At 38.3% G+C, this 25,586-nt stretch overlaps 1 protein-coding gene across 9 annotated transcripts in view; it reads left to right on the top strand.

Annotated features, from left to right (window-relative positions):
- DLGAP1 (DLG associated protein 1) overlaps positions 1 to 25,586 on the top strand; it is a 988,253-nt gene that overhangs the window by 609,455 nt on the left and 353,212 nt on the right. For 2 of the 9 annotated variants that reach the window (XM_003262049.3, XM_004087749.2), the window contains exon 1: positions 24,118 to 25,309. The exons of the other annotated variants lie outside the window; for them this stretch is intronic. In XM_003262049.3, the coding sequence (XP_003262097.2) occupies positions 25,259 to 25,309 (51 nt within the window). In that variant the 5' untranslated portion in view covers positions 24,118 to 25,258. Of the gene's footprint in view, positions 1 to 24,117; positions 25,310 to 25,586 lie in introns of those variants that run through there. 9 annotated transcript variants of the gene reach the window in all.

Below are 25,586 nucleotides of genomic sequence, written 5' to 3'. Positions count from 1 at the left end.
ATTACCTTGAGAGTGTCTATAAAATGAGAATCTCTGGCATCCACCCAAGAGATTCCGATTTCATAGATATGGGATGATTCTGACAGTGATCAATCCCAGAACTGCATTTTAAGTAACCCAATTCTAGGGAACTGTAAGGCTTAATTTCTCATCGTATTTACTGAAGGGGGCAGTAGAGCCTAATAGATGAAAATACGGGATTCAGGAGCTCTGACTGCAAGCTTTATTGATGCTGGCTTGCTACATGATTTTGGGCTCTCCATACTTAGTACTTCTATTTCTACATCTGTAAAATGGACATAATGATATGACTGTGTTTGCTTCAGGTCTTAGAAACAAATTTAACTTCAAATTTGAGAAATAAATGAAAAATACAGTGTGAAAATATTCCAAGTTTATAGATCCTCAAACATCAACAAGCTTTATCTCTTTCCCATGTTTCATGTACCATACCACTTTTTCCTTTATATTTCACTTCATCTAGTTTTTATTAAGCTGGCACTGGGATTAACATATCTGATTCTGTGGTAAAGAAAAGCCCTTTCCAATGTGGGATGACAGTAGGTCTTAATCACAGTGTAGGTGTAAAAATTCATTGTCTTGTGTGCCGACTAAACACAGAAAGCTTTCGTCTGAAGTCGAAAAGTATCACAGTCAATCTTTTTTTCTTTTCTTTTTTGAAAGACAGTGTTTCCCTTTGTCACCCAGACTGGAGTCCAGTGGTGTGATCACGGCTTACTGTAGCCTTGACCTCCTGGGCTCAAGCGACCCTCCCACCTCAGCCTCCAGAGTAGCTGGGACTACAGACTCAGGTCACCGTGCCAGGCTAATTTTTTATGTAGAGACGGGGTTTCACTGTGTTGCCTAGGATGGTCTTAAACTTTTGGCCTCAAGCGATCTTCCCACCTCGTCCTCCCAAAGTGCTGGGATTACAGTTGTGACCCACTGCACCCAGCCTGGATTAATCTTTTGATAGCTCAGCCTCAGTGGATCAGGTTTTCCCATGGCTTGATGTTGGCTGATGGAATATAATTCTGGCTTCTTCAAGCTTTAGTGTATTCATACAGAAAAAAAAAAAAAAAAAAAAACACACACTTGCTTTTGTTTTCATACGTTAAGTCTGTCAAACCCCTGCTGCCTTATTCCAGACAGCTCTGGTAAGTCAACAGGACAAGCTTAATTAGTAATAACAGTCATGGGAGGTGTCTACAAGGGAACTCTATCCACCATCATCACCTCTTCAATTGGCTTAGGAGAACCAGGTTCTCTGTGGAGTGTTTCCTCTGTGGTGCTTTTCCACCATTGATAGAAGATGACCAAATGTCCTTGGCCATCACTCTTCTTTGCTCGTGCCCAAAGTCCCTAAGCCAGGTATATCATTCTTCTAATGTTGTAGAAATTGAAAAGAGCAAGTGAACACTGAAGCCAGATCTCTCTCATGACCTCTTCTCCACAAAACCATTGGAAGTTCAAACTTCTTCTGTAAGCCCTGTGACTTTGGGCAGTCTAAATTCTACCTCTCCTGCTTCTCCAATGTCACCAAAACAATGAAAACAAAACCATTCAGAATTCACAGGAAGGGTTTAATACATTTAATGAAATTATATCTCTTAATTATGAAAACTTGACCAAATAGGCTTGCCATTTTTGGTTATAAAAGCGGAAATTAGTGATGATAGAGATCATCCTATGGACACTGTAAGACTCTGTAGGCCATCCCGGGACCTGCAGTTTACACTCTGAGTGCCACCTGCCAGTCTAAGCTCCTCTGTGGATGTCCATCTGGCTGGCATCCCCTTAGGCAGTAAATAAGTAGGGAAAGAGGCCTTTCTACAGGACTTTTCCTTTTAAAGTCCTTTAAAGGAACCCAACTACCTGTAATCCTTAGAAATTTTATGTCTTTGTCTTCTCTCCTTAACTAGCAAAAGTTTCAAAGGCTTATCTGTAACTCAAGGGGTGTCGGTGAAACTAACTGTCATTTGTTTGCAAATGAAACCTGAGCTTTCCGAAAATGACTCCCCTGCAAAATAATTCCCCCATAACACTCCTCCAGCCTTCTAGTTGATTTTAGATCGTTTCCTGTTCTCCCACCTCTTGGAAGTATTCCATGGCACGCTGAGCAGACACTTTTAGTCAAAAACGCCTATAAATAGCTGATTATCCCTGCTTACTGCCATCTCTCTAAGGCTCTCACAAAGGAGGTGAAATGAATCCACTAGAAACAAGAGCTTTCTGTGAGGGGTGTGTGGTGAGGCTTATGAAAAATCAAATCCACAGGCCGAAAATTATCGTGTAGGTTGCTTTGCCATATTTGAGTTACGCAATCACTGCATGGAAAAAGAAATATTTTATTTCATGCCAGATGATCTCAGGAACTGAACAAGCCGTCAAGTGTGTCTCATCTGAACTTTCATGCTTCTTTAAAAACATGTACTTTAACACTCTGGGGACTGTTGTGGGGTGGGGGGAGGGGGGAGGGGGAGGGATGGCATTAGGAGATATACCTAATGCTAAATGACTAGTTAATGGGTGCAGCACACCAACATGGCACATGTATACATATGTAACAAACCTACACATTGTGCATATGTACCCTAAAACTTAAAGTATAATAATAATAAAATAAAATAAAAATAAAATAATAAAATAAAATAAAAACATGTACTTTGACTTTCACACTGCTATAAAAATAGAAAAATAAAAAAATAAACTTTTATTTATTAGATTCTATTTGTAAATCTAGATAAGCAGTTCCTGTAGCCTTTCCATCATGGGAAATTTGAAATGATTTTCCCCATCCCCATTTCTCCTCCCAACAGCCCTTCTCTTTTGCTTCTGAGGCCCCACCCGTGGTCCACATCACAGAGCCCCCAGAGTGGGGCATGACACTCCTGGAAGACTGTGCCCATGCTAGGCAGGACCTTAATTTCTTCCTTCACTGATCGTACTGACGCAAGCCTTAGAAACCCATACCAGTGGTTAATTTCATCCTCTCCTCCTTCCTTCCCCACCCTGTGAACCCTCTTTAGCAAGAGAGCTGAGCTCAGCAATACTGTCCCCTCCCCAGTACTCTCTTCTCTCATTTCTTTTCCCTTTCCTTTTATGTAGCTATTTTATTACATAATTTGGAAGGGAATCCTAGTCCAAGATTGTCAGTTTACAGATGAGAAAACTGAGATCTGGAGAGGCTAAGTGGCATTTCCATGGCCCTCGGTTGTGGAGAGAGGTGGGGAAAAGCAGTGGCACTCAAAAGTCAAGCTCCTCTTATTTTCAAGTCCCTCAATCTCTAGCAAGCAGCATGCATTTATCTTGATGTTACTCACACTGTTACTCACAGTATTAATAACACTGATTCTGGCCAGGCGCAGTGGCTCACACCTGTAATCCCAGCACTTTGGGAGGCCAAGGCAAGCGGATCACAAGGTCAGGAGCTCAAGACCAGCATGGCCAACATAGTGAAACCCTGTCTCTACTAAAAATACAAAAAAATTAGCCGGATGTGGTGGCACGTGCCTGTAGTTCCCAGGTACTTGGGAAGCTGAGGCAGGAGAATCGCTTGAACCCGGGAGGCAGAGGTTACAGTAAGCCAAGATAGCACCACTGCACTCCAGCCTGGGCGACACGGCAAGACTTTGTCTCAAAAAAAAATAGAAATAAAATTAAAAATAACACTAATTCTACACTTGATGCATATTCAAGACATTTCCTTCAGTCCCAGCCCCTGCCCTTTCCACTCTGGTGGCTGGATCTAATTTGCTGTGGCCTACACCCTGTCTATTGCTAAAGTTTCTAGAAAGATCATCTCATTATGCCTTTCTTTATTAATTTTCCAAGAACACACACCATCAATAGAAGCAGGTATCTGGAAGAACTCAAAGTATCATTTAGCCCAGTGCATTTTGTACTTTTTAACCATCAAAGTCTGTGTTCAAATAAAGCAAAACATGTAAAACAATTTAAAACAGCACTACTCACATGGACACAAGAACAGGAGGTTTCAAATTTAAATTATCTCCCCAAGCCACCCCACCCCATCCTGTACCTGGGCTTTCTACAATTTGAAAACTACTGCCCATTCCTTCCCCATTAATCAATCTAAGCTGTCTAAAAAAGAGTTTAATGATCCAGGAGGGAAATTTCTGTATCTGTTCTTAATAAGCCCATTCTTAATAAATCACATCAATCGGAAAGCCCTGATAAGTTCCCCCAAAAATATTGGGATCTCTATTCTGAGCTTGGAAAGTTATCCATCCCCAGTGTGGTAAGTTGTATTAGCAGCAGCAGCTGTCCAGGCTGCAGTCCTGGTGCCCTGCCCTTCATTAAAAAGACAGCAATTGATCCTGGGACTCCAAGAGTTCCTGATTGACTCAGACTACAAAATCACTTTTGGGCTTTAAGCTCTGATAGACAAATTCTTATGTCACCTTCATACCTTTTCTCCAGCTGTGACCCAAAAAAAGAGGAATTGACTTTTTTAGGAACACACAGGCCCCTTGACTCCCAGGCTAGTGCTCTTTCCACAGCACCGTACTGAACATCTTTTCATCTCCATCCCATGCTGGATCCACTTTTATGTGACAATGACTAAGAATAAGATGAAGATGGAATAAAGGGAAGAAGAAGGAGAGAAAGAAGGACTATAACTTACTGAGAAGGTTCTATGGACTTGTGCTTACCATACATTGTTCTTACATTGTCTTTATTTCTGGAAGTTTCTGGGGTAGCCGTTCTGACCCCTGTTTTATATGAACAGGAGGGTATTAAATTTGCTCAAGGTTATTCTGCTAGTAAGTGACAAAACTGAGATTTAAACCCTGGCCTGTCTGATTCCACAATCTGTTCGCTTTCCATCATAACATGCTGCCTCTGCTTTGTAAATATTTCCTTTTGTCTTCTCTTGAAGGATTTTTAAATGAGAATTTCTTTTAATAACAATTAAAAATGAATAATTATGGTTTAAAAAACAGGTTCTACTTCTATGATTAGGTGTAAAACTAAATCTAGTTTGGAAAGTAGACATGTTTGGAAACAAGTAATACATGAGTTTGATTTGCAAAGTGAGATATATAAAAAGGTTGTAATAGGACATTACTTCATGTGAGTGGAAATGTATATCTTAACCTATGAAAGAACCTTGTGTTTATTTGCTTGTCTCAAGGCTCCGTGTGTTTATTTGCTTGTCTGTTTCAACAAAAAACAATACTATCGACCCCGTGAGACTGCCAGCCTAATTGTAGTTATAACATTGTTAATAACACTATAAGGTTCTTATGGACAAATATGCACTGTCTGCCCATTTAATATTCTTTGCTTAATTTAATTTTGGAATGTCTGCTTCTGAAATGATTAGGAAGTAGACTGGGAATCTTCAAACCCAATTAAATTAAACCCAAACCCAAAACCCAGACTTACAGAGATAAGTCAGTGTGATTTTATATTTTGTCTATCCTTACTTTTTGGGAGACCAGATGGTTCTCTCTCAGCATACTGTGAACCAGAATTCTGCTTGGTACATGAGGCTCATATATCCCAGAGTGTTAACTAAGTGTTTGGGAGATTTACCCATTTTACTATTTGTTAAATTACTAGTCCAGGTTTGAAGGAAAAGATATGTTTCTCTGAAGATCTACCCTTAGAATGTTACCTAATTACCCATCAAAGTAAAATTGAATTAGTGAGTCATATGCTATCCAAGGTGGAACAGTTACATGTGCTACCTTAGAGGTGGCTGCAGGTATCCACTGCATAAATGGTGCTGTTAGAGAATATCAGTAGAGTTTATATTAAATCCTTATAACAGACAACAATGCAGAATAGTAAGACTTTGGAAGTCTGTCAGAATAAAGGTGCCATCTCAGTCATGAGCTTAGAAGTCAATGTAGTCTTCGTAATCCTTCTTAGCTGGTTTTGAGTATTTCCTCATGTACATGTATCACATTGCAGATAGTTCAGTGTTCTATAGCAAACTCTTGCTTAATGCCCTCCCCTCTTTTTTTAAGCCCAGATGAAGTTAATTTAAAATAAGGGTTAGTCTTAATATGGCCATGTTTAAAAGCCTCCACTTCCTTTTGGTTCAATATTTTATAACATATCACCATGCATAAGAATGAAATAGTAATTATTCACTTAACAGGGACTTCTAAGGAACTGAGAAGTGAAATAATTCCCTAAAATTAAACCATGCCAATCTGATCTCATTTATGTTTTTGAAGGTGTTATTAGATTAATAGATGAATAGAACTGAGTGTTGCATTTCTTCGCTTCAACCCACCGTGATTCTGCCTGTTGTAACATGTATTCCCCTCACGTTTTCTGTCCTCAAGCATATAGTGAAAAATTCTGTTAAATGATTTTATAATACTGTCATTCTCCATGAGTCTTTTATTCAACCAAGATTTCTTTAGCACTTGTTTGACCCAGACTGAACTCTGGGGACAGTGGCTAGATAAAAGCAGGAAGGAAAAGACCAGATGGGTAGCTGACCACTCAGCTGGTAGAAATAAGCTAATGGAGAACAGAATTTATTCCTAGTTGACAAGATAATACAGGATTTTATTTTCTAAGGTACCCAGTTTCCCAAAGATGGAAGATATGGTCTAGCCTGGAGGCCAGGCCCAAGAAATTTAACCTCTGGGCAGCATTTCTCAGGGGAACCAATGGTATGAGGATAGGAAAAGAGCAGGGAGCTGCTTCCCAGAGGGGCCTGGGAGGTTGCAGCCTCCTGAGCCCAGCCACCAGACAGCTGGCTTCAGAGGTGGTGGGGCTGACCAGGCCCTGGGGAAGAAATCTAGCAAGCAGCATTGCACTGTTGTGAAGGAAAATGCCCTCAGATTCACATCGCATCCGTGCACTCAACATCAGTACCAGTGGTCAGGATGGAATGGCATGGACGCTGTGGATAGCAGCAGCAACACTGCACCCGGAGAATTTAGATGCCTCTGGGGCCACCCTCAGAGATATAAATGCTTCCAGGTGTGAGAAGAGCAGAGATAGCTAGTTGGGAGATAACCCCAGGGAATAATGAATGGGTTTATTACCAAAACTTAACTTTACCTCCAGATTATAACACCTGAAGATGTAGCTATTAGATTAGGATGATTTTTCTAACAAAGGCGTCAGATCTCAAGTAAAAGGAAGAGTTTCTTGTTATTAAAAATGTGTAATGAGAAACTGGATGGACATATGAGGCATAAAGCAAAGGACATTTCCCTATTTGGTGAAATGAGGGCAAATGAGCCCTAGGGTTCCTCTTAAATCAGGTAGTCTAGTTCTCCGCTGTCCCACGTGGTAGCCACTAGCCACATGTGGATCTGTAAATTTCAATGAATTAAAGTTTAAAAAAATAAAAATCCAGTTTCTCAGTCACCATAGCTACATTTCTAGTGGTCAGTAACCATGTTTCCTATTGTTTATTAATCCCTCAATCAACATTTCCGTCATCACAGAAAGTTGTATTGGATGGCATTGCTCTAGTTGTTTTTCACTCTCTTGACTTCTAGTAGATTAGGGCTTTGCCATAAAAAGGTAATACCCTGTGGTGATGTCCCAGTGATTAGAGGTATCCAAATTGCCTGGTAGTTTTCTGTGTGCCCAAAGCGGGGCAGGGAGGCCCAGTGAGGGGGAGGGCTGCCCTGTTTGAATGCCTGTCCTCCATGCCCTCACAGTGTGGCATTAAATAAATCATTCCACCATTCAAAACTTCTTTTTCTTCATTTGCAAAAATACTTAACTCGTAGAGTTATTCTGAGGAATCAATTATGTAACATACCTAGTTTTTAGTAAGTACAACTCACTTCCCGTTAGAAACATGAGGACTAACATGGTCCTGGGGTTTTGGTGGGATTCTTACCCACCTTTTATTAGTCACTCATGATGTGCTGGCCATTGTGCTGGGCACATCGTGTGCATTGTCTCCCTGGATCTTCCCACCCACTTGGCGCTGTCCCCTCCACATGCCTATCGGCTCCTCCTCTGCGTTTTGTACCTCCCTCACCATTAGCCAAGTAGGCAGCACCTTACATAATATTTCCATTCTCACGCTGAGTTTTGGACGGTAGTTGCCGAAGCTCTCTTTTGGACAGTAATCCTCATCTGTGATTCTCTTCCTCATTTAAGAAACATGTCTGCAAAACTTTTCTTCTCCTCACATTTACTTGTAAATTACAATGTTTTGACACCTCTAGGAGCAATATCTGGGTGCAAATGGATTTGGAAGTTGGCAGTACATCATCATATCTGCTACAGCCAGTCCTTTGGCTGGTGCCATTCAGGCAGGGTCCCTCATCCTCCGACAGGTTCAGTTTACTTGTTACCCGAAAGACTCCTGTCTACCCCACATTGCTTATGCCTTTGGCCAAAGGGAAAGAGCTTTCCAGAAAGGCCCTTGGAGCGTTCATTATGGACTATCCAGGGTAGTGATTTAATTGAACCCTGTTTGCTGAGACAAGTGAGTCTCAAACCTTTCCAATGCACATTGAAAAATGAACATGATTGATTTACAGGTGTCAATGTCCGGCTTCATTTGTTTACTCACCAGACTTCCAAAGCTGCATTTTTCATATCGCTGTCTGAAACCAGGCACTCTTTCGCCATCTTTGAGGCCTGGAAAGAGAGAGATCACTTCAGCCCAACAAATCAGAACAATGTCATTGGTGGCAGGCCCATTGGAAAAGCTTATTGAGGCAGGATTCCCTAATGTGGACTGTCAGAGAAAGATAATGTTCAGGATTGGAACATCAGCAGGGTTGTCACCGGTCAGGCTGGGGCAGCACAGAAGCAGAACTGATGAGATTGCACATTTGACTGACTTCTGAAATAATCCTATCTCAAAAAGACCTTTGGGTGGGGGTAAGGGCAGGGTAGGGGCGTTGGGCAGAAAGTGAAATGCAGAAGGGCAAGGCATCTCATCCACCTAATTCAGGTGTTCTCCATCTGAGGCTGTGACCTGTAGGTGTGCAAGATTGGACTCTATACAATCAGCGAACTCCTGAAATTATATAAAAGTCAGGGGAGTGGGTGAGATGTTCATCTTGCTTAAAAGAAAAGTTCTTAGCCTTTATCATGTCCCCAAAAGAAATAAGGAGTCACTAACAAGTTTAAATTATGACATTTAAAAAATTATATGCTTTTTCCTTAAAAGCATAAAATTGATGGCTTTCCTTTTTCCTTATGATGACAGTTTATTAGGAAAGCCTGTAGAATAATTTGAGGAATATAAAGTTTTTAAAGAATTATTATTGTGGATGAATATTAGCTGAAGAGAACAGATCCTCTATTGGAATTTGGAGTTCCTATAACAATGTAATCCCTGCCATAGGATTTTTAGTAAAGGAGCTTTTCCTGAATAATCGATTCAAGTAACAAAAAATGAAGATCTTCTCTATGTAAGCATTGAAGTTGATAGGAAATGGGAATTCAAAGACTTCTAAAACAGTTCCTACTCTCAAAAAGTTTACAGTCCAGTGGAACATTAAATAAATAAATACATGGGCAAAAGGAGAAGCATAAATGTATCTGAACAAGGAATAGGGAAGTTTACAGAAAGAATTTAAACCTGGATTGTAGGTAAGGAAGGATGGAGGATAAGGAAGTTTCCTCATTTGAAATATCATATCTCTGAAGCCTTGAAAGCATTTCTATGGGAGGATATCGGGAGAGATTTCTCTTAGCATTTTCTCATTATTTGTTAATCTCTCAATAATTCAGCCCTATATCCCCCATGCCTAACAAGTACCTGAAAATCACTTAATTCCATCTGCAAAGTCCCTTTTTCCATGAAACATCACAAATTCAAGGGCATGACACCAGGAGGTGGAGATCATGGGAGCCAAAATTCTGTCTACCACAATAATTCAACAGTCACCATAGATGGTAAATTAGTGAGGCGTTCACCTTCATTGACAGCCATGCAGTTCAAGGGCCGTGAAGTTCGTTCTGGGAAGAGTAAATATAGCTTTGCTACCAGAAAGCTGTGTTCAAATCCTGTGTTTTAGCAATTATACAACATTGAGTGAGATATTTTATGTCTGTCTGCCATGGTCTCCTCCTCTGTAATGTGGAGATAATAAAAATACCTATCATACAGGGTTGTCAAAAGAATTAAATGTGTTAATACATATGGAAGGTGCAGACCAATGCTTGGAAATGGGACATTATATAATGCCTCAATAAATTCTATTATTATTATGCCTGAAAAAACACGGTGGTAGCAGTGTGAACTGAAGCAAGAGAACAGATTTAAGAGACATTGCAAAAGTTACTGTTAGAGATCACAGTTTCACTCATCAGGGTTTTGAGCACATGAAACCCTTCACCATCTGTATTAACTTCCTATGGCTGCAATAACAAAATGCCCCCAATTTAGTGCTTTAATACAATGCCAATTTATATTTATTTATTTATTTATTTATTTATTTATTTATTTATTTATTTTTGAGACAGAGTCTCACTCTGTCACCCAGGCTGGAGTGCAGTAGCGCAATCTCACTGCAAGCTCTGCCTCCTGGGTTCATGCCATTCTCCTGCCTCAGCCTCCCAAGTAGCTGGGACTACAGGTGCCAACCACCACACCTGGCTAATTTTTTGCATTTTTAGTAGAGACGGGGTTTCACCATGTTAGCCAGGAAGGTCTCGATCTCCTGACCTCATGATCCGCCCACCTCAGCCTCCCAAAGTGCTGGGATTACAGGCATGAGCCACCATGCCCGGCCCACAATGCAAATTTATTATCATACATTTCTGCAGGTTACAAGTCCACAATGGGTCTCAATGAGCTACAATCAAAACATCAGTAGGGCTATGTTCCTTCTGGGGGGTCTAGAGAAGACACCCTTTTCTTGCCTTTTCAAGCTTCTAGAAGCCACCTACATTCCTTGACTCCTGGCCCCTTCCTTCATCTCCAAAGCCAGCAATTGCATCACCCTGATCTGCGTCTGTGCCCACATCTCTCTCTCTGACTTTCCTTCTGCTTATTTGTGATTATATTAGGCCCACTTGATAATGCAGGACAATCTCCCCATCTCAAGACCAGTAAATTACTCATATCTGTGAAGTCCCTTCTGCTACATAAGGTAGCATTCACAGGTTCCATGGATTAAGATGTGGGCATCTTTGGGGAGTCCTTAATCTGCCTACTACTATCTAAAACATAAGACATTTCTTAAACTTAATACCATTTTTTTAAACTTGGTGTGAAAGATGTGTGAAATTATATATCTAGTGCATATCAGCTAAATGAGATCATTGTATATATGCACTGGTCCCTGGATATTTCATGTATATGGTGATGAAATGAAAAGACCATCCATTTCTGTGTTTTTTTAGATTATTTTATAAGAATACTCTTCTAAAATAGTTTGGCAGCATGTCCATTCAAATCACTATTTCAAGTCAGAGCACTTGTAGATGGTGTACTCACTTACATACTCTGCAGTATACAGTCATTCACTCTTAAATATTGTTAATTTTTGAGTTGCAATTAATTTTTTAGTCCATGTTAAAAATTATCACCTGCTCTAACATCTCACTTAAAATATACCTATAACCTCATGTATAGAAAAAGCTCAGAAGCATGAAAGTTCTATTGTTCACTCTTCTTGAAATATAAGCATTCAATAGCTTCATCCACCACTTTTCTTCTGACATTTAAAGTGTTAACTCTTAGTGTCATCTAAAAGGAGTGTTCCTTTCTTGTGAGACGATATGCCCTCTAATGTTTATCATGTGAAAGCTCATTTAGTAAGCTTTTTAGAACAGAAGAATCTCATGCCAGACAATTTTTTAGTTTATTAGATCTAGATTCCCCTTTGCCTATGAGTAACATATTTGCTGCTTCTTATTTGAAATTTTTATTAGTCTCTTAACTTTATAGTAAAACACCAATTATTCATGTCATTTGAAATCCCCTTCCAGTATCTATACATGTAAATGCATACATCTTACACATTTGCAATCAGGTGTTTTATATATATATATGTTTCCCTTTTGTTGCATATAATATAATTTTTAATTCAAACACTTGTGAGCGCTAAGTATATTTCAGGTTAAGGGCTCTGTTAAAGGCTGGGAATACAAAGTTGAAAGGACATGACTCTTGCCCTCAAAGAGCTCTCACCAACCTGGGAGGAGAGGGGAACTGATGGTTAGAGTTTTTTAAATAGGAAAAAACATGTTTTAAGTATAGAATCACCTGGACTTAGTGACTGAACTACTGAGGTGTCTGGAAAGAGAAAAGTAAAAATGATGAAAAATTTATAGTTTGAAAAATTGGGTGCCTGTCAATACTTCCAACTGAGATAATTAATATAGGAGAAAGAATACATTTAGATGGAGAAGTTGGTTTTTTCTCGGCCTGCTGAATCTTATATGCCTGAAGCATATTCAACTGAAGATGTCCCATAGGCAAATGTTCATTTATTCAGATACTATTTGGGAAGTTATTACAGTAAACCAGATAAGAAATGATTGTGTTTGGAATAGGATTGAAGCAATAAAGATGGAGAGAAGTAAACATACCTTTCTACTGTATCTTGAAGATATCAAGTTGGTCAAGAATTGAGTGGGATGGATGAAGAAGAGGGAGGAATGAAGGCAGCTGGATTTATGATTGTGAAGTTCTGGAAGACATTAGAACTGGAGAAAGGCACTGGGGAGTTATCACATAGGAGGCTGAGAAGAGTTTGAGAGTGAATGAGGTCACACTGGGGCATGTGTAAAGTCAGAAGATGAGACATCACAAGCCAACCTCCTGGGCTACACAGCAGGAATCATAGGAAAAGCAATAAGAAAGGTCATAAAAATAGGCCAGAAAAGTGTGGGAGCAAAGGGAGAGGAAGAGGATTTCAAGAAACAGCAAAAGTTTAACAAAATTAACTACCAAGGAGTGGTCCAGTCAGACAAGGAATGGAAAGCCTGACCGTGAATTTGGCAATTGGGAAGGAACTATTGCACATGCCAAGAGTTTCCTTAAACTGACAGGGTAAAAACATTTTGTATCATTTTGATAAATGTTTATTATTTTCAATAATAATCTATCATTTAATGAAAATATGTATCGTTATTAAAGTATGCAAATATACCATGGCTAGAATATTCATTTCTAATTCTATTCATTGTCATTTGAATTTTTAAACAGCTTTTTACCATTATGAATAGTACCATAAATGTCATTTTCAATAAAAGGCTAAAACTCTTTTCCTGGTTAGAATTCCCAAATATTATGCACATCCTTCAATTTGAAGAAAGCAATGCAAGTAATTCTTAGCATCTTAAAATAATTTAAATATTCTAATTTTAAATAATAATCTACAGAGGTTTTCGGCTCTTTTTGTTATTTTCAGATGGAGACATCACAAATGTCTGGGTCAATACCTAGCCTAGAGTGCACACTTATAGAGCAAGCATTTTCTTCATACTATATACTGAAGTCCTCTATGGATGTAGCACTATACTAAATAATCAGCTGTATTTCTTTATATTATAAATAATTTAATGCACAGAGTGAGCACTTTCTTCATACTATATACTGAAGTCCTCTATGGATGTAGCATTATACTAGATAATCAGTTGAATTTCCATTTTTTTTTTTTTTTTTTTTTTTGAGACTGAGTCTCGCTCTGTCACCCAGGCTGGAGTGCAGTGGCGTGATGTCGGCTCACTGCAAGCTCCGCCTCCCAGGTTCACGCCATTCTCCCACCTCAGCCTCCTGAGTAGCTGGGACTACAGGGGCCCGCCACCACACCCGGCTAATTTTTTGTATTTTTAGTAGAGACGGGGTTTCACCATGTTAGCCAGGATGGTCTTGATCTCCTGACCTCGTGATCCATCCGCCTCAGCCTCCCAAAGTGTTGGGATTACAGGCATGAGCCACTGCGCTTGGCCTGTATTTCTTTATATTATAAATAATTTAATACCCATTAGTAATAGGTTTCTTCTGTTCCAAGTGACTAAGGTAATTTCCCACCTATTAGCTATTTCTGTTGACCTCACTTCACCAGAGTTCCTCAATCTAAGTTTAATTTTAGCAATCACAATTCTCTCATCTAATTAACAAAAAAATTGGGCCATTGCCTCAGCGTCCTGCATTCAACCTTATTTTGACTGGCCATTTTCTAATAATGTCTCACACTCTTTTTTACCCCAGTGCTTATAATTGTAGTTTCTGTTCCATTGAATTCATTCTCTTTCCCAGCTCTCTTTGCTCTTGTTAATGTTTCTTTCACATTTCTTTTTCTTTTCTTTGTATTTACTTAGTAACCTATTCAAATCCTTTACAGTTACAAACTCTTCAATAATCATCTAGTTGTTTATTCAGGAAAAATTCCTGGAAGTAGATGAGCCAGGCCAACGGTCATGCAAAACACTAAATATTACACATAGATTGACTCCTCGCACATATTACCAGTGACCTCTAGAAAAGTGGCCTGGATTCCCACCCCAATGGCACTTTCCATTCTTGACACACTTTGTAGACGATTCTTCTCTATTGTGAATCCAAATCCACTTCTCTTTGAATTTGTCTTGGAGCCATAAAATAAGAATAAATTTTTTGGCCGGGCGTGGTGGCTCACGCCTATAATCCCAGCACTTTGAGAGGCCGAGGCAGGCGGATCACGAGGTCAGGAGTTCCAGACCAGCCTGGCCAACACAGTGAAACCCCGTCTCTACTAAAAATACAAAAATTAGCCTGGTGTGGTGGCACGCGTCTGTAGTCCCAGCTACTCGGGAGGCTGAGGTGGGAGAATTGCTTGTACCAGAGAGGTGGAGGTTGCAGTGAGCCAAGACCATGCCATTGCACTCCAGCCTGGATGACATAGTGAGACTCCATCTCAAAATTAATTAATTAATTAATTAATTAATTTTTGAAAATCTACCTCCCCTTTATTGATTGTAGAACAACAGGAAATATACCTAATTACTCCTCCACATGGCATTCTTTCAAATGTTTAATGCAAACCGTTATTTGCCACTTAAGTCTTCATTTTTCCACCATCAATAGAACTAGTTCCTTCAGCTTTTTTTTTTACTTTTATTTTAGGTTAAGGGGTACATATGCAGGTTTATTACATAGGCAAATTGCCTGCCATGCGGGTTTGGTGTACAGATTATTTTGTCACTCAGGTAATAAGCATAATACCCGATAGGCAGCTTTTTGATCTTCACCTTCCTCCCTACCTCCACCCTAGAGTAGGCCCCAGAGTCTGTTGTTCCCTTGTTTGTGTCCATATGTACTTAATGTTTGGCTTAAGTGAGAATATGCAGTATTTGGCTTTTTGTTCCCATGTTAGTTCACTTAGAATAATGGCCTCTAGCTCCATCCATGTTGCTGCAAAGGATATAAGTTCATTCTTTTTTTGGCTGCGTAGTTTTCCGTGGTGTATATGTACTGCATTTTCTTTATCCAGTCTGTTGTTCATGGGCATTTAGATTGATTCCATGACTTTGCTATCGTGAATATTGCCTTCAGCAATTCTTTAAGAACAGGACTTTGAGCATCTCATCTGACAAGTTGTATCTCATCCCAAGAAAAGCATCCCTCTTAGCTTATGGTGTCACGGTGTGAATATTATTATTTCATTTGGGTCCGGACTTCACAGCATTCAGTGGAACTCTTTGGCCATGAACTTCTATCAAAGTACCAGCTTGTCTGGTAATCATGTCAGGCTGCCTCATACTCAAGTAAAATTTCTAGGACCATTTTTTCACATGAAATCATACTGACAGTCTTCCCCACACTCTACTGCACACTCAGGTGGTTTAACACAATGTAGGTATTACATGTGTCTGTATTAAATATTATTATATAGATATGAGTATATTCTAGACAACGGCCACTGGTTACTAATGTGCAGCTTGTGCACTACCTAATTCTAGGGAGCTCCACTTACGTTAGTAGTCATCTTAGAGTTATTTATTTATTACTATAATTTTCCAGAAAGTGGCAGTAGAATCTTGAAGGAAGAACAACTTGTTTCTAAATCGCTCATCTAAAAGTGTCATTTGAATTACCAAAAAAAAGTTTTCAAAACAATGACAAAATTGGGTTATGCTAAATCTGAGATCCAATATTTTAAATATTTCGCCACAATGTACAATATTTTAATTCTCATAATTGTATCCAATATCTCATTGTTGAAGTTGGCAATTTTTCAAAGTTCTGAATAGGGCTAGAAAGAAAGACTCTGCCACTCGCTAGAGACTGTCCTGTTCCTTTTCATGAAATTATTTTGATACCATTCAGGAAAAGTCATTCAACCAGTTATGAATCTCCTATCCAGTCTACATTTAAAAATTTTATTTAAAAGCATATTACTTTGTTACAGGTGTTATTAGGATGAGGGGTTCATAAACTTAATATGCATTTATTGGGGACATTTTGTAAAATACCTACGAACATAAAGAAGATAATAGAAATTCCCCAGACATAATCACTGTTAGCAAGTTTGTGTTGTTGCTGTTCTTTGGAAAAACTGATAATATTAATAAACCTCTGAGTAAAGGAGGGGAAAAAAAGCACAATATAAACACTAATAGAAATGAAAAAAGGGCCATGGATATATATACAGTAGATATTAAATCTATCATATGAGCAAAAAGAGAAACAAACTTCATACGAATGCAAGTTGAGTATCCCTAATTTGAAAATCTCAAATCCTAAAATGCTCCAAAATCCAAAACATTTTGAGAGCCAACATGACACTCAAAGGAAGTGCTCATTGGAGCATTTTGAATTTCAGATTTTTGGATTGGGGTTTCTGAACCAGTAAGATGGTAACACAACCAGGCATCACTTAATGACGGGAATACCTTCACAGAAACGCACCATAAGGTAACTTGGCTGTTGTATGAACATCATAGAGTTTACTGACACATCCTAGATAGTAGAGCCTCCTACACTCCTCAGCTATAATATAACCTATTGCTCCTAGACCACAGAATCTTACCACCTGTTACTGTGCTGAATACTGTAGGCAATTATAACACAATGATAAGTATTTGTGTGCCTAAACATAGAAAAGATACAAATACGGTATTATAATCTTATGGGGCTACTGTCTTACATACAATCATCATTGACCAAAATGTTATTTGGCCCATGACTGTGTTCTAAAATCTGAAAAAATCTGAAATTCAAAACCTTTCTGGTTCCAAGCATTTCAGATAAGGAATACTCAACCTGTACCTTGAAAATATGTGTTCAATTTCCTGGAAAAATAAAGCATTCAAAACTCAGTAAAATCAGAAACCTTGAATATATCCATAACAACTTAAGAAACTGACATATTAAAATTTAAAATTAGTTTAAAATTTGCTCAGAAAAAGACCAGACCTTATTAGTGCTATAAAACCTGCAAGAAGAGGTAATCCCTGTCGTATAAAAATTCTTCTAGAACTTAGAACAACAACAACAACAACAAAAATAGATGCCCAACTAGTTTCAGGATTTAATATAGACTTAAACCAGACAAGGGCCATTTAAGAAAGAGAAATTTAAATGCAATTTCTTTCATGAATCTGACATAAAAATTATTAATAAACTTAAAAATATAATTAAATAATTAAAAATAATGTAAAATAACATGGCCAGATGACATTTATTTATTAACAAAAAGAATGATTAACATTAGAAAAGATATTCACATAATTCGCAGCACTTAAAGATTAAAGGAAAAAAGCACACAGGATTGTCTCAATATATGCAGAAAAGGTATTTCCCAAATATTCAACAGCCATTAGTGATCTAACAAAAAAATTATTATAACAAATTGGGAATAGAAAAAAATTCTTAAAGGGTGTATATATGTAGCCAACAGGAACTTCCTGTCATGTTGGATCATTTAAACACTGGCCACTGGTTCTTTTGCCAACATTTCTCTGTTGATTCATGTTAGTCTATAGCACCTCCTTTAGGATCTTCCCCTAGAAAATATGAGGAAGCAGTATTACCCAAATCCTGGCAGGCTCGAAGCTGTCTTTTTCCTCAAGTCTTGATACTTGAAAGTGAGTGTTATTAGAGAGAAAATCTTTGACTCCTGCCTTCTAACTTGGTATCTTATGGATCCTGCTGCACTCTGTGCTGAGGTTAGATGTTTCTGTGGATACATCTGATGTCAACCTCATTTTCTCTTCCTTAACTGATTTTTATCTTTTTCCTTGACTGCCTTAAGGATTCTTTTCAAAAATTTTTCTGGGATATGTCTTTGGGTTGATCATTCTAGATGACTTTGCACTGATACAATAGATATCTTTTTCATAAGTAGATTTAAGGCTTTTTATTTTAGAAAAGTTTTATTGAATTATATTTTAAAGTAATTATTCTATTGCCATTGTTTTGGCTTTCTTCTTCTGAGATTACAACTATGCATATGATGGCTCTCCTTTGCCGTATTCAATATATGTCCTTTTCTTTCTAATCCTTCTCTATCTTTTTTGCCTCTGTATAATTTACTTGCATTTTCATTTTTTATCTTTTATGTCCCTTCCTTTACCTTCCTTTCCTTCAATTCTGCCAGTTCCCATGTGACATCCTCCAGCAGTCTACCAGTGACCTCCTGTTTTCTTCTCATTTCTTTCCTGAGTTCTTACAATTCTGCTTTGTGATCTTCTTTTATAGTTATAACTGCTTCATTAATTATTGGTTTAATTAATAGCAGAATGTTGGGTTATGCTTTTAATCTTTTTTGTGACAACATATATTTCAGCTGAGTTTTCATTATTGACAAGAAATTCCTGACGGTAAATAATTCCTAATTATTTACAAGAAATTTATTATTTACAAGAAATTCCATTATTTACAAGAAATTCTTCATGTTTCTTTTTTTTTTTACTTTTAAACTTTTATTTTAGGTTCGGGATGTTGTGCAGGTTTGTTATATAGGTAAACTCATGTCATAGGCCATATTTCTTATCATATCTGTATGTGTATTACTTGTATATTACTCCTGTTTGAATCAGTTGAATTTTCCTAGGAAATCAAGAGTGTTCCTGTGGAGGGAATGATGGGCAGTAGTTTTCCAAGCATCAAGTGCTTCCTATGCTGCTGCTACAATTGTTTCTTCATAATATAATCCATCTATGTAGTCACACATCATCTGACTCAGAACCAAACCTAGTTCTGTTCTTCCTCAATTACTTCGTGGATCACTTCACAGGCTGCCTGTCACATGGGAACACAAATGATGCCATCACTTTCACTAATACTTTTAGAATTTTCCCGACCCTAATGAGATTTGCCATTTACCCTCCACCTGCTGCGTAAATTGCAGTCTTTTCTGCAGCACTTTCCTCTTGGATTAAGGCCCTTACTTTTGGGGAGTGGATATTCAACAGAGATTTCTGAGTTCTGCTATATCTAGAACCCCTTCATACCTCCCACTTACCTACCACAGTATTAAGACTTTTCTCCTTGGCTTCCTGACTGACTCTGACTTTGGAGTTTGTGGATTTTCTGCTGGTTTTTCTGAAAATGTAATTTGTGGGTGTTTCTTTTCATTTTGTTGTATTGTTGTTTTGTTGTTTGGAATAGATTCCAGGAGAAGTGAGAAAATTCAGCTCCTGTGAAAACCAGTCCTGTTACCATTTAGAAATCTTTTTCTCCTGTTTTATTTTCTATAAAGATGAGTTTGTGTAAGAAATCTCAGTGTGTGTGTTTACCTATCAACCAAGTTAATCTTCAAAAATAAAAAATAAAAATAAAGCACAGTCAGCTTAGCATATTACTTCTTTGTAAATGTGGGTTGCTTCTTTAAGCACTTACAGACCTTCCATTTAACAGCCTGTTCTAGGACGATGCTGAGATATAAAGTCAAGCCTATCACGCTACTATATACAGAACATATTTCTTTAAAGCTTCAAAATTCTTGTCTACCTTCAGTGTTTTCCACCACCATTTCTTTTAACAATCTTTAAGAATGCCCAGGTTGATTTGGGGGGCCCTACCAAAAGTTCTTTGTGTTATAATTTGTCAAGCATAAAAACTCAAGCTTAACATTTTTAGGTGTGTCTTCTTTTTAAAAAGAAAAATGTCTTCATTGGGAAAATTAAATTATTAATCTAATGGATCTTTTAATATTTTAAATCAACATCCCACATGCTAATTTTTTTATTTCTTTTTTTTTTTGAGATGGAGTCTTGCTCTGTCACCCAGACTAGAGTGCAGTGACACAATCTCAGCTCACTGCAACCTCTGCCTCACTAAGTTCAAGTGATTCTCCTGCCTCAGCCTCCTGAGTAGCTGGGATTACAAGCAGCCACACAATGCCTGGCTAATTTTTGTATTTTTAGTAGAGATTTTTGTATTTTAATTTTTGTATTTTTAGTTTCACTATGTTGGCCAGGCTGGTCTTGAACTCCTGACCTCAAGTGATCTGCCCACCTCGGCCTCCCAAAGTGCTGGGATCACAGGCGTGAGCCACTGCACCTGGCCTCAACATCCCACATGGTAATTTTCTAAGCAGAATGTATGTATTTGACTAATATTGAATCTTCATGCTTTAATGGCATCACAGCATTATTGGCCAGAAAAGATATAGAAAGGTCAGATTTATAAACAAGAACACTAGTACTAACACTCTATATAAAACACTTGGTTTCAAGTGTTTTGCTAATCGCAGTTAATGCTGTCATTACCTTCTCACCACAGCCTAGCAATTTAAGAGCTCTGTCATTCATTCATTCAAAAATATTTATTAAATGCCTACTATCACTAGGCCCTGAGTAGAGGCAAAGGATACCATGATGATCAGAAACAGATATGATTCCTGCTCTTGTGCTCCCATTGTTCAGTGGTGAGATAAATATTCTCAAATCAATCACACAAATGAATGTCAGTTTACTACCATGGTAAGGGCTGCTGTTGAACTATTCTGGGAGCTCTGCCCTGGTTCTCTGGCAGTGAAATGTCTGAAATCAGGGCTGTCCCTTTCTTTATTGGGAGAAATGATAGCAGAATTCAACTTTCCACTGGACTAGGGCCCTACGGAGTCTGGGGCATGGGGAATTGGTATTTCTTAGCACTCCCCTACACATCTAGCACCTGAGATCTTCTGTAGTGTCCTTGATCTCAAAGTGTTTATTTCCTGCCTCCCTCTGTGCAATGCACCCCTCATACTCATCCTATTAGAAGGGTGGCTAGCAGAGAGTCAGTTCTCTCCACAGTGAATTTAACAAAGAGACTCAACCTTAAGTGAGTCTCTTTGAAGATACTAAGAGTGTAGTGACCCGTGAGTCTCTTTGAAGATACTAAGAATGTAGTGACCCATGCACCTTTTGAACCTTCTGCTCATAAGTAAAGCAGATCCCAAATGTTCACTTGACTCAATACCTACAGAAGAGATTAGGTAATTGCATATTGACTTGAGATGTTCAGCTAAGCATGCCCTAGGAAGTAAGACTGGGATGAGGGCTGAAGAAAATCTAGACTTAATTAGACAATGAGCCAAAGGAATCATGCCTCAAGTAGAGGGAAGAGTGTATGCAAAGGCAGAAAGAAACAAAAGGGTGAGAAATGAATCTAGCATGGCTGGATCACCAAGATAGTGCAAGATGAGTCTGGAAAGATGCAGGACCGTGTCACAGGGCCCCAGAGGTCACGTTTAACATTCGAATCTTTATATCCTTGCTAGTGTTGGGGGGAGGAGCAAAGAAAGCTAATTATCTACTTTGCCCTCTGAAAACATCCTTTTGGATGGAGTGGAAGGAGAAGGACGATGAAAGAGGAGAATCAGTTAGAAGACAAATATAATATCCAGGTGCAAGAAAATGGTTACTGGGACTAGGATGGTGACAGTGATATTGAGGTAAGTGGGTGGTTTCTGGAGATTCCAAATCAATATCTCTTGGTGATATGGCAGGAGAGGGAAGTGTCCAAAAAGAGTACCCAGGTTTCTGACCTGCATAGAAGACAGTGGTTCCATTCACTGAAGTACAGAACTCTACAGGAGCCCCAGTACGTTTACTGCTGGGGTGGAGATGGGGGCGGGAGAGTTTGGTTTTGAAGGTGCTATGTATGCAGCACTTTGAAGTATCTAAGTGAAGTTGGCAGGTACCTGACTCTCACATGGGAGTTCTGGAACAAAAATATAAATGCATGAGTCATCTGCATAGAAGAGGTTCTGCTGGGGTTCAAATTTCTCTTTACCATGCATCTTCTCCCTTTTAAAATTTGAAGATCATGTCCTCTGATAGAGAAAATAGTAGAAAAATAAAAATATGAGAGTTTGATATTTGTCCTTCTCCTCCCTCCTCCCTACAGCTCCTCCTCCTCTTCCTCCTCTTTCATTATCATCTGTTCACATTGTACCATCTGGAACAAGCCTTGGGATTTTCCTTGTTCTATTCATTCCAAGCCATCTCTTTTTTAAAAAGTCTTTTTTGTGTTTACTGTCCTTGGCTTTTTTTTTTTTTTTTTTTTTTTTTTTTTTTTTTTTTTTTTTTGAGACAGGGCCTTGCTCCATCGTCCAGGCTGGAGTGCAATGGCACAATCATGACTCACTGCAGCCTCAAGCACCTGAGCTCAAAGGATCCTCCCACCTCAGCTTCCTAATCAGCTGGGACTACTTGCATGCTAATTTTACCTGGTTAATTTTTTTATTTTCTGTAGAGACAGGGTCCCACTATGTTGCCCAGGGTGGTCTCAAACATCTCAGCTTCCCAAAGTGTTGGAATTACAGAAGTGAGCCACTGTGCCTGGCCCTTGTCTCTTTTTAAAATTCACAAACCTCATTTTATTCTGGGCTTTAGCCCTTTTGGGGCACTTTGTGTAGATGCTTATCACTTACCTGTGTTCTTTCTTGATTGTGAACCCATCTCTCATGTTTAAAACAGGTTTCTTTCATTGGAATACTTCAAAACCCTCATTGTGCAATTCTTTTGGTTTCTTTCTAGGCTTCTTTTATTCTCGTCTGGATCATTTGGTAGGATGTTGCTATAATTACGTTTTGTGATCCTACCTTCCCCTGAATCGCCTGCCCTTTCATGCTCTTGATCAAACACAGCTCTCCCCACATCTTATTCTCCTCTGTCTTCCTCTTCCTCTTTCTTTTACTTCCTCCCCTTCATCTTCATTCTCTTCTTCCTTTTCCTCCTAGTCCTGCTCTTTTTCCTGGTGCTCTCACTCTTGCAGATTTGGGCATTTGTTTTCTTACTGAAAATTAGCCAAGATAAAACACTGGCACAGGTGGTTCTTGAGATACGTCTGCAGCCTTCTAGTCCTCAAGAGCATCCCACATTTGGGGTCATCCTTTCTCTTCCCCAACCTCTCCCTATCTGCCTTGTGTAGAATGTGTTACATATAACTCATTCATATAATTATAAACATACGACAATGTTCTTTTGGCAAATTAATAATTTTATAACATCTTTTTTTTTTCAGAAACATGATTTATTTTCTTAGGTCAATGCTATCCTGATACCAAAACAAGAAAAAGATATTATGAGAAAAGAAATTTACTGACCTATCTTCCTCATAAAATACACATGCAAGCCCTTAACAAATTGAATACATCAATATATTTAAAAGGTCATATATCATGAGCAAGCAAATGTTATCTTAGGGATGTAAAGTTAATTTAACATTCACAAATCAATGTAATGCATCATGTTAAAATAAATTTTATTGTGATATTATTTACCCATTTAAAGTATACAATTTAATGGTTTTAGTGTCTTCACAATTGTGCAACCATCAACAAGATCTAAGATAAGAATATTTTCTTCACTCCAATAAGGAATCCTGTACTTGTTAGCAGTCACTCCTTGGTCCCCCTACCCCAGGTCCAGGGCAACAACTAGTCTACTTTTCTGTCCCTATAGATTCTGCCTTTTCGGGACATTTCATGTAAATAGAATATTATAATATGTGATCTTTTGAGACTGGCCTCTTTCAATTATCATACTATTTTTAAGATTTATCCATGTTATAGCAGGTATCAATATTTCATTTCTTTTCATTCCAAATAATGTTTTATCGTATGGATATACTACACTTTTAATCCTTTCATCAGTTAGTGGATACAAGGGTTGTTTCCATTTTTTGGCTATTGCGAATAATGGTGCTGTGAACATTTGTGTACAAGCGTTTGTGTGGACATTTGTTTTCATTTCTCCTGGTATATGCCTAAAAGCGTGATTGCTGGTTATATGGTGACACTATACTTAACACTTTGAAACAAACCAATCATTTAATTATGATTTTCCTTATCATTTCTTATTAAATGCACCCATGCTTTTATTAATTCAGTAGAGGAAAGTTTTGGGGTTTGGTTTTGTATGGTGACGAAGAAAGGAAAGGTGTAAGTCTTTGCTCTAAACTGAAATTGTCTTGCTCAGCCATATTGTCCTTGTCTATTGATAACCTAAAAGTCATCTTGCTGATGTGGTTGCAGATTGCACTCAGTAAAGCTGGATTTTAGTAAATGCTGCCCACTTAAAACTTATAAAGTGAAATACTTGGAAGAGGACACTGCAACAGTTCCTTTGTCCCATCCCGAAATGAGACACACACACACTTTAAATAAGTCTTTCTGGGATCTTTCTCTATGGAAGTCAATTTTTAAAAAAATGAAAAGTGTTTGCCAAGAGGTTTCTAAAACATTTTTAATTCTTTGAAGAAAATGAATGAATTGTTGAGAAGTATTACTTAATTTTTCCCTAAAAGAGAATTTGATATCTCAAAGATGGAAATCTATTATTATTTTACTCCTTAAAATCTCTCCGTTTGTTAGCTGACTGAATGTTCTATCCAATTTGTGCATGTGCACACTTCAACATTGTAAAAGGCATCTGTCTTTCCATCACTAGTCAGACAATCAGGCATGCTTTTTTTAGCAAACTGCAAGGATCATTCCCTGATGAGGACTTCCCTTTGACAGAATATACGTTACCCCCTATATGTGCTGCAAAGTGATCAATAGCCCGGAATTTACTGAGATAATGAAAGATAGCAATATGATTTTGCTGGGACAGTGAGCATGCCGGACACTACAAGTACAACTGCTATGCAAAATTGCACAGGCTGAAAAATCTGCACTAAGTATTCACTTAAGTGTTATTCTTCAGCTATAGGGTTTTATTTCATTAAGTATCTTTATATGAATGAAAATGTAAAGTTGCAAGTCTTGAGTTGTGAGCCATGACCAACCACTCTCCCCCCACCCCCAAGTCCTGTGTTTACTGCCTCACTCAACCACTTAGAATCGGCAAATCATAGAGAGAAGCTAAATGCTCTCAGCTGCACTATACCAAATCAAAGCTGAGATGAATAATGAACTTAATTTTCCATAAAGACATTCTGTTTGGCATTCCAGCTAATAAGGTAAGCTAATAGCAATTCTGGGCTATGGAAAGGAAAATAAATCGTTTCTTTGGGCTTGCTTTCTGTGCTAATCCATAATCTTTCTTTTAACATGCTGGAGTTAATTTCATGTTTCATGATGTCTGTGAATTGGGGATGAACAATTTTATAAAGAGTACCCCCAACATACCCTTTTCCTCTGATTTGGTTGCTTGTGGTACTTGCAGGGCTAAGGGAGAAATCCAGCTTTTTAATAAGAATGAAATGTGTATATTAATATTTTTATCATCTATAGTAC

Source organism: Nomascus leucogenys, chromosome 4 (assembly GCF_006542625.1).
Source record: "Nomascus leucogenys isolate Asia chromosome 4, Asia_NLE_v1, whole genome shotgun sequence".
Taxonomy (NCBI): domain Eukaryota; kingdom Metazoa; phylum Chordata; class Mammalia; order Primates; family Hylobatidae; genus Nomascus; species Nomascus leucogenys.
This window is presented reverse-complemented; position numbering and strand designations above follow the sequence as displayed.